We start from the raw sequence: 12,392 nt of genomic DNA on the forward strand, positions 1-12,392 counted from the left end.
GGCCATGTGGAAGTTAAAAAGCAAATTGCGGCGAAAATTTCGCTCCTCAAAGATCGATTGCAACAGCAATCGGGTAGATTACGATGCGGCATCGTTCGAATCCGAAAGCCCGGGAAGGCCTTCGTCGGAGCAATCCGATGCATCGGTAGCGCTTGCGGTTCCCATTGGTTCCCATGGACACCGGCGTGGTTGCTGCAGTGCTCCGGTTGGGCGAGTCGCCGGTAGCGCTAGTAGCGAGCATTCTTCCGCAGTTAGTTACAACTGTTGCTACAATTACAATTTCCACATCAACTACAACGTGCAGCACCATTCGGGAGCCGGTCACCACCCCCATCGTCATCACCATCATCCGGAATTTGTGGACGACCCCGACGGAACGCCAGCCGGGGGTTCAGAAAGCTCAACGGAAATTCCCCACCCGAGTCAGAGATGTCCGCGAAAGGTTCACCCGATGTCCTGTGGCTCGCGGCCCCAACGGCACAGTGCCGGATCTAGTGCATCCTCGACGAAAGTTTCATCGGAACCGGATGCACGCAGCAAGCGGTTTCTAGCCGTCCCCGGAACCAAAACACCAACCCGGTGCCTTTCGACCAGTGACCTGTCGTCGTACAAAAGCCGCTCCGAGCACCGGGAGAGTAGCGGTAGTGGAGGAACGAGAAAAAAGGCCAAAAGTGGACGATTGCGGCCACGATCGGCATCCCAGCGGGGTCGTGGTGGATCGCTGGAAAACACCGGCAGTGAGGCCATCTCGGAGGATTATCACACCCTGTGTCGACGGTTGCAGGAAGTCTCGTTGCAACCGGAACCAACAACACCAGCCAATCCGATCGTCAACCAAACGGACCTAACCGATCACGATCGGCGCATCCTGCACTGCATGGTGCTGAAGCGCATCAAGGAGCTGGAGCAGCTGGAGGAAGCGGTCCTGGCGAAGCAATGCTGGGAGCAGGAGAAGGTCTTCCGGAAGTCGCTGCTGGATCAGCAGGAGCGTAACTACCGTAAAGCGATCCGCCAGAAGCGCTCCATCGAGTTGATCGAGATACGCAACCGCAAGCAGCGATTGGCCCGGCTCGAGCAGCAGCAGATCGAGAAGATTCAGAACGAGATCAACGAAAAGGACCTCCGATCGGCGAGCCTGCTAAAGAACATCGAGATCAAGAAGGGCATCCGGGAGTGCGAGCGAAGAAGCCGCGAATTGAAGCGACTCGAGGACGCCACCGTCAACCAGGAGGAGAAGGTGCTGGATCGGGACATCTGGCGGCAATCGCTAGGGGACATGCTGGAGGAGCGAGCCAGCCGAGCGGAAGGATTACGCCGGAAGGTGATGGACGTGTACCGGCGCCGGTTGCGCATCGACAATCAGCTCGAGCGGAAAATGCACGCACACAATCTGCAGCAAACGCTCGAGCAGGAGCGGTACAAGCTGACGCTGTTGAAGGAGCGCATCCTGGTGCGGGAAAGCCGCTTCCAGAAGTTTAAGGACAGCAAGAAGCGCATCTTCGATCAGTTGAAGAATCGCGCGAAAACGACCGCGGCACTGCGTGATATGGTGAAGCACACAATCGGACCAGGCAGCTCGGCTGTGGCTGCGTCGGCGTGCAATACCCGGCCAGGATCGGTTGTGCAACGGTGTGGGTCATCCGCGCGCTCTGGATCCACCGGTGGTAGTGCGATTGCGCCACACCGTTTGCTGGATGTCGTGCGGATCAAATAACCCAGTGCACAAGATGAGGGAGTTTTCGTTTGATAGCTAGCTAAGATGTACATTTAAATAAAGAAACATTATCACACCTCGGTACGTGTGATTGTATCGCTTTTACCAACCGACGGAACGCTACAAATGTTCGGGCACCAGGACGAGCACGCGGGTAATGATTTAACGGCCTTCGGGGTGAAAAAATGCCGATCTTTTGCCCGATTAAAATGCAGTAATTCAAACTGGACATCTGCTGCAAATGCAAATCTCCCCACGACACGCTGCACTTGGCACTTTTTTAGCCCTTCCTCTTGAATCATTTCATAAAGAACGGAAATGACCGGTCGACAACGAATGTTAAACCTCTCCTGTTTTCTCGTTTGCAAAAACAAGGACTTTCCGCATCCGCAGGGGATGCAGATTGCACGTGTTCGCATTCGTTACGGGTGGGCAAAACTGCAATAGGGATGCAATCCGTTGACCGAAGGGTTGCAACCGGTTTGCGCTGTTTTCCCCCTCACGTAAAGATGCACTTTTCGAAACCGACGCGAAAGAAGGATGCGTGGAGGGTGCGAAAGGGAGCATTTTTGCAATATTTTCAAAGGACCTGATCGGGCCGGTTGCAACCTCGGACGGTACGGACGGTATGCATCGCTAGCGCAGCACGGTTCTCGCGAACAAGGACGGTCCGGGTGGCAGTGATCAGGTTAGCTTTGCGCAGTGGCGATATCGTAACCAATGAGGTCCTACCGAGGTGCGATTATTGCTAGTTGAAAACTAATACCAATACCCCGCCTAGAGGACGTGCAATACCGTCCGCTATGGCAATTTTTGAAAACCCCGAAAGGGGTAACAATCTCAATACACAAAAGTTTAGAGCTACCTAAGGCTAGCAAATTATCCTTGTGAGGACTTTTCATGAAAAGCTTCTCAAGGATAGTAGGTATACGGCTTCTTATTCGTTGCATACGTATTATCCTTTCGGTTAATGTTCCGTATTCGCGATAAGTGGAGGTAAATCGACCAGTTCATGCAGATAGAGTAGTATGAGATAATTATGTTTCACACGAAAATGAAATCTGTTTCAAGGTGAACGTAGGCTAAGGACATTTTATCCTTTCCTTATACGGTGTGCAAAGGATATACAAGTTGAGCCAAACATGCTTTGTATATCGGATAAATGTTCATTGTATCATAGAAAAATACATAAAAATCGACAATTTGTTCTCACAATCTGTCATTTTGAATGCTTCCACTGCCTTTCCGCTCGTTCCTTCACCGACGAACGCACGTCTGCTGTCATTGCCGCTATTTGACGTCTTGAGAGTTGGTCAAATCGTGATGTTATGTAAAGTAAACTAAAATAACAAACCGGCACCATGCTGAAAGTGTTTCAATCCACCTCCGCGCTTGGCCAGCAGCTAAAAGGGCTCGTAACGGTGCGACATTACGGCAAACCTAACAAAAAGTTTCTCTACAAGGACGGTATCCTGAAGGACCAAATTTATTACTACCCCAGGTAGGTGGTGCCGTAGAATTCTTCCAGTTGGTTCGTCTATAGTGACCGATTTTTTGCTGTTCGTAGGGACAACAACCGAGAAATACCACAGCTGGAGGGTGAACCATCTAAATTGTTTAGCGTTCGACGATTGAAACCGATCAAAGGACTGCCATACTGGGAAAAACGTATTCTGCGGGGATTAGGATTGTACGAGGTATGACTCCCATTTGGATTGCATTTGGTCGCAGCGCAGCTTTAAACAGCTTCTTATATTGGTTCTTTTTCAACAGAAAAACGCGGTGGCGGTAGTGAAAAATATTCCAGAGAACAATGCACGCCTGTGGAAGGTGAAGCATTTGGTGGAAATCCTTCCCATCACGTACAAGTACGATGAACCGACATGGGCCGACATCGAGAGCACCTTTCTCAAAGAGGACGGCGAGTGTGTGGTTATTCGCAAACTGCAGACTATAGAGGACGCAAACAGCAAGCTCACTGCCGCGGAAGAGATCCGAAACGCTGAGAACCGCATGGTCGGGGAAACGTTACGGAAGGACTCTCGCCTGCGGTGGCTTAATCCTTGGTAAGGAGTGCCACCCTGCCACAGTCCAGCGACATGTAACCCGTAGAGTAATTGCTTAAATTTAATATAAGAATCGATAGCCCGAAACAAGCGTTACGTTTTCTTTTCGGATTGGCAAAGAAAAAACATGCATCCAGCGTCGTATACACGATACATTTAAATATTTCGCAGTTTATTAGTTACAACATACATGATTTTTGGATGCTAACGTTGATCTCGCGTCCATGTTGCCGCTCGGCAGCAACAACAACCGGCAGTAAAACCTCCGGCTCAGACTGCCGATGCGGTAAAACGATTGAGGTTCAACGAAGACGACGGTCGAACGGTTTTCTTCTACCCTGCGCAGTGGTTCGTATCAGGCTGATTTTAGTAGTAAATATATAGCAGTAACATTGATATAAGATTTGATTTCCCTCGCATTTCTCCTAATATACTTGTACAACACCGACGACAGTCAGTAGCTATGTATATAGTCTAATTGGCTACACCTTGAACGAGAGCAGTAGTTACTTATTTGTCCTGTGTTCCTTTTCCCTTTTTCTTGTTGTTCATGTTTGCTGACCAAGTGTGCATAATTTTTGTGCGCTGCCTACATAGCAACAAGTGGTATTCGGTACCGGTCCGAATCGCTTGAGATTCATCTTCAGGAATTGAAACAATTCAGCTCGAACAATGCCAATATTCTTCATATCCGGTATACGCGTACGTTCACGAGAAAAATTGGAAGCAAATCGATTGAGCAGACTCCGGGTCTGTTGCTAGGATACTAGATGCCCATCTGTTACGTTTCTTTTTTGGTGGAGGAGTAAAATTTCTATAAAATACGGTTCCCTCGAGATTTCTTGCGTGATGAGAGTGAGTATTACCCCAACAGGAGGATACCTTTGTATACTTTGTATGTAGATCCGGTGGTAGATTATTTTTGGGTGATGATTGAAATGCAAGCGCAGCCATAGCTAATGGGTTTCTTCTAATCGCTTTCTGATTCAATTTCTAATACATGCCTTCTGTGAGGGGAAGCGACAGGTTGAAAGGCTTTACCAGTGACGTTTCAGAGCAACAAACTGTTGCATCTCCTGGGCAAATCCTGTTTGGCATTACGCTTGGGCCTTGTGTTCGGGCTTGTTACATGCGGCATAGAGGATACGGTATGCCTCGGTTTGGCCGGTACTCCTATTCCAAATAGACACTTAACACATACATTATCTTGTCGGTATGATTATTACCTTCCTACTCAACCGCGTATGACGTCATCGTTCACTGTGTTGATAGAACTGACCCTCCCAATTGCTGGCAGGAAGGTACGGAACATTCATCCTGTTTATCGTTCTCCCCTTGCCGTACACACGAGACGACAAACGACGAGCGTGGTTGGTCTCGGAGAGGGCCTAGCTTACAGGATGCTGCATGAGCTCTTCTCACGGAATGGATTCACCTTCTGGCTGGAGAAGCCCACCAGCAGGCAGTCTTCTGCTTCGTGCTCGGTTACATATTTCACGATGTCCGCGACGGCTTGTGAGACCGTGATACGCTGGATGGCAGCCTCGCGGCGAAGCTGCTCGGTGATTGCTCGTTGCTGCTGCAGGTTCGAGGCCATTATATCCATCACGGCTGTCTCGGATAGCCCTATGGTGAATGTTTTAGCGTTACTGCTTCGAGTGGAACACAGAGAAAAGTGGCGCTCCGATTGGGCTGTTGTGCAAGGTTTCTGCACAATGTGGACTTCGGTTTCCGCGCCTGAGGAGTCGATTGCACGCCCAATATAATTCACCGATTCACTACTTTTTCGGTCGTAAAAAGAGATTCCAGCAAGCCTTAATTGGATGATCGTTTTCGTTTTTTTTGTGGGTGAAAAATTCGCTCTGACAGGTCGTTGACGGCTGTACGATCGATTGCTGTTTTTATAGCACACAGGGTAACTTCCAGAGATTATTGTACGAGCAATTTGTATCGAATAGTATCGTTTAATTTGGAAAATTGACAAATTACAATAAATTACAACTACACCTAACAGTGTGTTAATTTTTACAATAACCTTTAGAGCTTTTTTTCATGAATCGTCACTAACGAATCTAACGAAAAAGCCTCGACTGACAGAAATCACCAGAATAATCGATGTACGCAAAAGTCGATCAAACGGTTGTCATGTGTCATGTGCAAGGTGCGAGAGTGAGAGATAACTCTGCAATACGTTAGATCGTGTCTAGCCTTAACAAGCAAGTAAAAATTGAGGTTGTGTTCGAACGTTGTGCGGGCGAGCTTTGCGTTTTAGTTCGAACTGATCTTGCAAGCAGAAAAATCTGTGCACAAAAATGGCTCTACATGTACCAAAAGCCCCCGGATTCGCTTCGATGCTCAAGGAAGGAGCACAGGTAAGTGAAAAATGACAAACGACGGCACGGAAACTGCCGCCGGTGATCCGGTAGTCGATTTTTCGAATGGAGGAAAAAACTTGACAACCCGCGGTGTGGTCGGCGATGATTCACGTGAGGGCATACACATGTTTGTTTGCAGGCGTACTCCGGTCTTGAGGAAGCAGTTTTCCGTAACATCAATGCTTGCAAGGAGTTCGCCAGCTCGGTCCGATCGGCGTACGGCCCAAACGGCATGAACAAGATGATCATCAATCACATCGAGAAACAGTTCGTCACATCCGACGCCGGTACCATCATGCGGGAGCTAGACGTGGAACACCCGGCCGCAAAGCTGATGATTGAAGCGAGTCAGATGCAGGAATCGGAAGCCGGCGATGGCACAAACTTTGTTGTTATATTCTGCGGCGCCCTGCTCGAGGTTGCAGAAGAGCTCCTCAGGCTGGGTGTCACTAGCAGCGACATAACGGAGGGATACGAGAACGCCCTCCAGAAGTCACTGGAAATTCTACCCACGCTATCCTGCCACGAGATTAAGGACTACCGTAGCCTGGTACCGGTGCGGAACGCCATCCGAGCGACCGTAATGTCGAAGCAGCTGGGCAACGAAGACTTCCTGGCTGATCTGATTGCGAAGGCGTGCATTTCGATCATGCCCGAAAAGACCACGTTCAACGTGGACAACATTCGCGTGTGCAAGATCCTCGGTAGCGGACTGCAGATGTCCGAGGTGATTCCCGGAATGGTGTTCAAGCGTTTCGTCGAAGGCGAGGTGACGTCCGCGACGAAGGCAAAAATCGCGCTCTACTCGTGCCCGGTCGATATCATCCAGACGGAGACGAAAGGCACGGTGCTGATCAAATCGGCCGAGGAGTTGAAAAATTTCAGCCAGGGCGAGGAGAACATGCTGGAGGCACAGATTAAGGCAATCGTCGATACCGGCGCGAAGGTAATCGTAGCGGGCGCTAAATTTGGCGATATGGCTCTCCACTACATGAACAAGTACGGTCTGATGGCGGTGCGATTGAACTCGAAATTTGATCTGCGCCGTCTCAGCAAGGCCGTCAATGGAACGGTTTTGCCGCGTCTGACTCCACCCAGCACGGAGGAGCTCGGATACTGCGATAATGTGTACGTGCACGAGCTAGGTGACACGTCGGTGACGATCTTCAAGTCAGAGGGCACGGAAAGTCGTATCGCCACCGTCGTGATTCGCGGTTCCACGGATAACTACATGGACGACATCGAGCGCGTGATTGACGATGGTGTTAACACGTTCAAGGGATTGACACGAGACGGTCGCTTCCTTCCCGGAGGTGGTGCGGTCGAGATTGAACTCGCTCAGCAGCTGTCCGAGTACGCGGATACGCTGCCCGGCCTGGAACAGTACGCGGTGCGCAAATTCGCCTCAGCCCTGGAGTTCTTCCCCAAAGCGCTGGCCGACAACAGCGGTGTCAACGCGACGGAGGTGGTAAGCCAGCTGTTCCTGGCGCACAAGCAGGGAAAGAAGACGGAGGGCCTCGACATCGAGTCGGAACAAGCTGCCACCATCGACGTGACGACAAAGAACATCTTCGATTTGTTCACCACGAAGTACTGGGGACTGAAGTACGCGGTTGGTGCTGCTTGTACGATCCTGAAGGTGGATGAGATCATCATGGCTAAGCGAGCCGGAGGCCCGAAACCGCGTGCCGGTGGTCCCGGTAGTGATGACGAATCTTAAGCGATCGGTAAACGTGCGGAATTCGTGCTATTCGCGGATGTTCGCTTATATTCGAGATTTGTCTCTTTTGTTTTCGCATTTTCCATGCATAATTATCCATACTTTATTTTCATCACTAACCCTCACGTAACAGGATTTAAGATTAGTATGCACTATGCGCACCTAAAATTAAATCGTAAGCCTTTTACTGTCGCATTCAAACCCGTGAGACGCGTGCGATTCATTTTCATTCTCATTCGCGAAAAGCGATGTTCGATCGCCAAACATGCCTAAGGCTGCGAGCAGCTGATCCAGCATTGTATTAGCCTTTGGCCAATTTTCCTGTGTGTGTACTGCTATTACCGCATTCACTACGCTCTCATTTGATGGAAGCAGTAAAGATTAATAAAAAAAACTTAATTTCCTCCTAAACTTTAAAGACTAAATAATTTATTTCCGAAACCGTGTTTCCGATTAAATTAACAAATTGGCCAATAGCCTGATGGAAACCAACGATAAAACCAATCAATGGGAGACAGACCAAGCGATAATTGTGGTACAATCCTTATTTTTCATGGAAGACAATAAAATACGAATTCAACTTTCGTTTCAATGTAACCATGTCCGAACTTTGTTTTTATTTTACTTTTGGTATCCATTTCCTTTAAAGATCTAATCGGCAATACATTATGCTTCCCATGTCAAAAACTCGAATGAACGTACGATTTATGAACGTCGTACAGGTTAAGGTATCTAGGATACATTTAGGAATACGATCAATACCTGTCTGGTGCTCTTGCCTATTAAACACATATACACGCGCTGCCGTAAATTCTCCATCCACCGGTAACAATAAAATCACAGAGTGATAAAGCAAAACTGTTCTGAAACCTCAGTAAAGGAAGGAAAACAACCTATAACGAAATAACACATCGTACGAGTCAAGAAAGTAGGAATAAAATACAAATACAAATGCATATCTAGTTAATCAAGCATCTCCCCGTGGAGAAGAACCCATCCTTTACTACTCTTAGCTCACACAGTGTGGCTGAATACTTTAATCTTGCTAAAAGGCAGTCCTGCCATTCTTCCAACATCATTCGAATACTAAAAATTGATATGATCTTACGCACACCATGTGTATACCTAGCTGACAAGGGAAGAGTAGGGTCTTTTGTTTGATGTAACACGTGATTGATTATCGGGGTCCTAAAATTAGTCAACGATCGTTAAGAACAGTAGGTTGTGGTGCAAACAACTAACGGAACGGTATCTCGATCTCGATCGTGTAAGGATTGATGCAACCAGAAAGGTTAAGATGCACTGGATAATCGCCTTATTCAAACACGAGACCGATCGCGTTGAATGGCAGTACGGGGCAGAACGGTTCCAGCTGAAGAGCCGTCGCCATGCAATCGGCCGAAGCTGTGTAATCGCCCAGACTTTCCATAACGCGCCCCAACAAAAACCTGCAAAAGTGATGCAAGAAAAGGGCTTATTTGTGTTTCATTTCGTGAAGGGTCGACATTGCATACCATATCTTAGGGCAGTTAGGGTCGATTTTGGCCGCATCCTTAAGCGTCTTTTCCGCTAGTCGGGGTTCACCGAGCGTCAGATGTGCCTCTCCGAGGGCACGCAAAGCATCGGTATGGTAGGGATTAGCTGAAACAGCGTTCAAAAAGCACTGCTTTGCGTCAAGCCACTGCGATTGGAAGATGTGTATTTGGCCACGCTGAAAGAAACGCAAGAGCAATTAACATCTGCCCCAACCGTACGGTTTTACCGCCGTAGAACAGAACATACCATGTACATAACCTGGTGTGAAACGGGATTGATGAGGCTGGCCTCTTGAATGCAATTGATCGCTTCATTCGGCTGCTCAATGGCTAGATAAACATCAGCCAACAGAAGCCATATCTTGAACTGAATCATCCAAGCCTTCTGTGGACCGGGCCGAGGACTGAACGAGCTCAGCGAACTAGCCGCTTCGCTTAGCGCGTGTTCTATGCGGGACGCCGCAAGAGAAGCGGCATGGATTGAATCTGAAAGAAGGATTGAATTTGTAAGCCCCGTTGAATCAAGAGTGCGACTCGTAACTCACTAGAATCCTTGTCGGACATTTGAGATGACTGCATCTGAATGACACTGCGCGTGTCGGAATGCTTCTCGTTGTCGTGCTCGTTGGCGGCATTTGCCAGCTGAACCTCATAGACCTCGCGCCATATGGCAAACATTTGCTGCACCGTCTCGAGTGCCGTCTCAACGTCGCGCAGATACAGCTCTAAGTGCGCCTTCACGTGTAGCAGATTCAAATTGTCCGGAAACTCTTCAACGGCATCCTGTACCACGGCGAGTGCTTCCTTTGGTCGTCGGTTGGCCGTAAGTAGGAGGGCAAACAGCAGCAAACTGGAGGCATGTTCAGCTCGCAACGATAGCGCCGTCGTGATGTGAACGAGCGCCTCCGTAATGTTGTAATTCAGAGCGTGCTGGCAGGCCAGATAGTATTCGACCAGATGGTCGTTGGCATCTTGTTGGGCAGCGCGTTCCAACGCCTCGAACGCTAGCCGATTGTACCGATCCTTTTCCGACACCAGGTTAGATGAGGCAGCCATTTGCTGCAAACCGATGCCTACGTACAGTTGGGCTCTAGACCGTCGCCCGACCGTGACTATAGGGCTTTTGGCTTCCTTCCGCAAAGCTTCTTCCGCGAATACTAGCCCCTCTCTTACTTGGTCCAGATGCTCGTAGCAAATGCGGGCGGCCATTAGGCAGGATACGCTGTCGGAAGGATCTAGGTTCGAGTATTCCTTAAGCGCACACACTGCGTGTTTAAACCGCCCCAGCGCGATCAGACAGGTTGCGTACTGCTTCCACACATGACTCTCACCGAACGCGAACTTAAGCGCTTTCTCAAGCGAATCGTGCAAGAGTGCGACCTGGTTCCATCGGACGGTGGCCAACGTGAGCAGGTCGTAGATAGCCGTGGCGTTTCCCAACGAATGCATCCGTGCGTCTCGGAATTCGGGCGATTGAGAAAGCACGGCATCACGCACCGCAAGCGTTTCTGCAATCAGCAACAACAGGATTGTCTCCTCATGCTGGTTCTTTGGAATGAACTGTTGTCGGCCGGAGTATTTGCGTGGCTCCCAGAGACGTTTATTACCGCCGGACGCAGAGCGCGTTGGTGTATTGCTAGCGGGAAGCGTGTAAATCGTACCAGACACTCCACGTAACAGTACTTCCGCCAGTTGACGGGCCAATGTGAGGCGCAACGTTTGAGTTGCCTTCGTTTCCACCGCACTCAGCATAACGCGATACCGGTCGATTGCGTTTTGTAATTTGCCTGCCTTAATCAGTACGATTGGAGCACGTTGCAGGCCAGTCTCAAGGATCGCGCCCATGCGACGCACTTCGCCTTGGTTGGTAATATCCTGGCCCTGGAGGTACAGGATACCCAGATCAGCCGCTCGCTCGAAACACGTTATCATTTCCGATTCTTGTTCCGCTTGCTTGAACTTTGAAGGTGCTTTTGAGCCCTTTTTCTCCAAACACATCCCTTTGATGGCATACGATTCCGCAAGTATCCGTATGCTTCGCCTGGAACAAGAAGATTGCATGATTACCAATTGCACCGATCATTTGCAGCGGTTCCACTCACGGCGAAAGGTGTTTCTCCGAAAGAGTGTTCAATTCCGCTAGTACAAAGTTCTGCAACGATTCCTCGTACTGTCCGCAGGCAAAGTACAATTTCGCCAGCAACAAATGGGAGTCCAGAGCAAAGCCAGCCTTCTTGCCATTCTCGCCTGTTACGGAGTTGAGATAGCGTTTCGCCTCGGACAGTCCTAATTTGGCCTTGGAATAGTTGTCCTCGATCGGTGGGTGTTCCTCGAGATAGCTTTCCAGCTTTCCTTCGCCCGCTAAAAAGTTGGCTAGGCATTCTGCAAAACGAGTCGTTAGTGCCTTGAGTGCCACGAGGAAACCGATGACTAATTCTTACCTTGGGGGTATCCCGTCTTTAGCTCCTCGGCTAATTCTATCACTCGTTTCCATCGTCCTTCACTACGGCATTGCTCGATAGTGTTTTCGAGCCTCGTCGCACCACTACGACCGCGTCCAGTCATTTCGAAATGCTGCGTTCTTGTGGTCTACAATCTCACGGTTCACAATATCCCGATACTGTGGGCCTTCGTTTCCCTACAGGAAATCAATAAAATCCCTGGGAAACAGGCAGGATTACAAAACAGTCCAATTTTCGCGGCCTTGTTTTGTGTTTTTGTTACTATGAATCAGTTGTCAATTAGCTTATCACAGCACCATAGCGCAACCAATAGCAGCAAGAACAGCTGACATTTCACGGTTTGACAACCGAGGTAGGTTTCAACAATTGCGTTGAACTAATGCGTTTTCACCGAGAAATATCGAGATAAAATTGATATAACTCGTAAATTTACAGCTATTCCAGCTGCTTGTTTTTATTGTTATGCCTTTAATGTTAGTCTTTTTTCATATTCGTATGATTTAGGTTTTTTTCTATGGGG

The 12,392-nt window shown here is 48.9% G+C and overlaps 5 protein-coding genes and 1 non-coding gene across 6 annotated transcripts; 4 read left to right on the plus strand and 2 right to left on the minus strand.

Annotated features, from left to right (window-relative positions):
- The first annotated feature begins 4 nt into the window (after nucleotides 1-4).
- Nucleotides 5-1,714, plus strand: LOC128731102 (protein split ends). Its single transcript, XM_053824198.1, has one exon. It carries the CDS (start codon nucleotides 5-7, stop codon nucleotides 1,712-1,714), a length of 1,710 nt encoding a protein of 569 aa, XP_053680173.1.
- A 691-nt stretch (nucleotides 1,715-2,405) lies between these two features.
- On the plus strand, nucleotides 2,406-2,546 carry LOC128722250 (U4 spliceosomal RNA). The gene has a single exon (XR_008410805.1). It is a non-coding gene; the product is annotated as a U4 spliceosomal RNA (small nuclear RNA).
- A 502-nt stretch (nucleotides 2,547-3,048) lies between these two features.
- On the plus strand, nucleotides 3,049-3,807 carry LOC128731120 (39S ribosomal protein L30, mitochondrial). The gene is made up of 3 exons (XM_053824218.1): nucleotides 3,049-3,215; nucleotides 3,282-3,411; nucleotides 3,488-3,807. The coding sequence occupies exons 1-3, from the start codon at nucleotides 3,076-3,078 to the stop codon at nucleotides 3,782-3,784; spliced, it is 567 nt and encodes a 188-aa protein (XP_053680193.1). The 5' UTR covers nucleotides 3,049-3,075; the 3' UTR covers nucleotides 3,785-3,807.
- A 123-nt stretch (nucleotides 3,808-3,930) lies between these two features.
- Nucleotides 3,931-5,604, minus strand: LOC128731124 (guanine nucleotide-binding protein subunit gamma-1). Its single transcript, XM_053824221.1, has one exon. The coding sequence runs from the start codon at nucleotides 5,384-5,386 to the stop codon at nucleotides 5,174-5,176; it is 213 nt and encodes a 70-aa protein (XP_053680196.1). The 5' UTR covers nucleotides 5,387-5,604; the 3' UTR covers nucleotides 3,931-5,173.
- Nucleotides 5,605-6,018: 414 nt separating this feature from the next.
- Nucleotides 6,019-8,276, plus strand: LOC128731103 (T-complex protein 1 subunit theta). The gene is made up of 2 exons (XM_053824199.1): nucleotides 6,019-6,152; nucleotides 6,295-8,276. Exons 1-2 carry the CDS (start codon nucleotides 6,093-6,095, stop codon nucleotides 7,873-7,875), a joined length of 1,641 nt encoding a protein of 546 aa, XP_053680174.1. The 5' UTR covers nucleotides 6,019-6,092; the 3' UTR covers nucleotides 7,876-8,276.
- Nucleotides 8,277-8,484: 208 nt separating this feature from the next.
- LOC128731094 (tetratricopeptide repeat protein 7B) lies at nucleotides 8,485-11,975 on the minus strand. The gene is made up of 6 exons (XM_053824191.1): nucleotides 11,852-11,975; nucleotides 11,513-11,792; nucleotides 9,956-11,451; nucleotides 9,658-9,896; nucleotides 9,390-9,586; nucleotides 8,485-9,323 (listed from the first exon to the last, which is right to left on the minus strand). The coding sequence occupies exons 1-6, from the start codon at nucleotides 11,973-11,975 to the stop codon at nucleotides 9,191-9,193; spliced, it is 2,469 nt and encodes an 822-aa protein (XP_053680166.1). The 3' UTR covers nucleotides 8,485-9,190.
- Nucleotides 11,976-12,392: the final 417 nt, after the last annotated feature.

Source organism: Anopheles nili, chromosome 2, assembly GCF_943737925.1.
Source record: "Anopheles nili chromosome 2, idAnoNiliSN_F5_01, whole genome shotgun sequence".
NCBI classification, from domain to species: Eukaryota; Metazoa; Arthropoda; class Insecta; order Diptera; family Culicidae; genus Anopheles; species Anopheles nili.

Coding starts and splice junctions, on each gene's coding strand:
- LOC128731124 (XM_053824221.1), bottom strand. CDS start 5,386: ATGGATATAATGGCCTCGAACCTGCAGCAGCAACGAGCAATCACCGAG.
- LOC128731120 (XM_053824218.1), top strand. CDS start 3,076: ATGCTGAAAGTGTTTCAATCCACCTCCGCGCTTGGCCAGCAGCTAAAA. Junction 3,216..3,281: donor CAAATTTATTACTACCCCAG/GTAGGTGGTGCC, acceptor TGCTGTTCGTAG/GGACAACAACCGAGAAATAC. Junction 3,412..3,487: donor GGGGATTAGGATTGTACGAG/GTATGACTCCCA, acceptor CTTTTTCAACAG/AAAAACGCGGTGGCGGTAGT.
- LOC128731094 (XM_053824191.1), bottom strand. CDS start 11,975: ATGACTGGACGCGGTCGTAGTGGTGCGACGAGGCTCGAAAACACTATC. Junction 9,897..9,955: donor AATGTCCGACAAGGATTCTA/GTGAGTTACGAG, acceptor TCCTTCTTTCAG/ATTCAATCCATGCCGCTTCT. Junction 9,587..9,657: donor CACACCAGGTTATGTACATG/GTATGTTCTGTT, acceptor CGTTTCTTTCAG/CGTGGCCAAATACACATCTT.
- LOC128731102 (XM_053824198.1), top strand. CDS start 5: ATGTGGAAGTTAAAAAGCAAATTGCGGCGAAAATTTCGCTCCTCAAAG.
- LOC128731103 (XM_053824199.1), top strand. CDS start 6,093: ATGGCTCTACATGTACCAAAAGCCCCCGGATTCGCTTCGATGCTCAAG. Junction 6,153..6,294: donor TGCTCAAGGAAGGAGCACAG/GTAAGTGAAAAA, acceptor GTTTGTTTGCAG/GCGTACTCCGGTCTTGAGGA.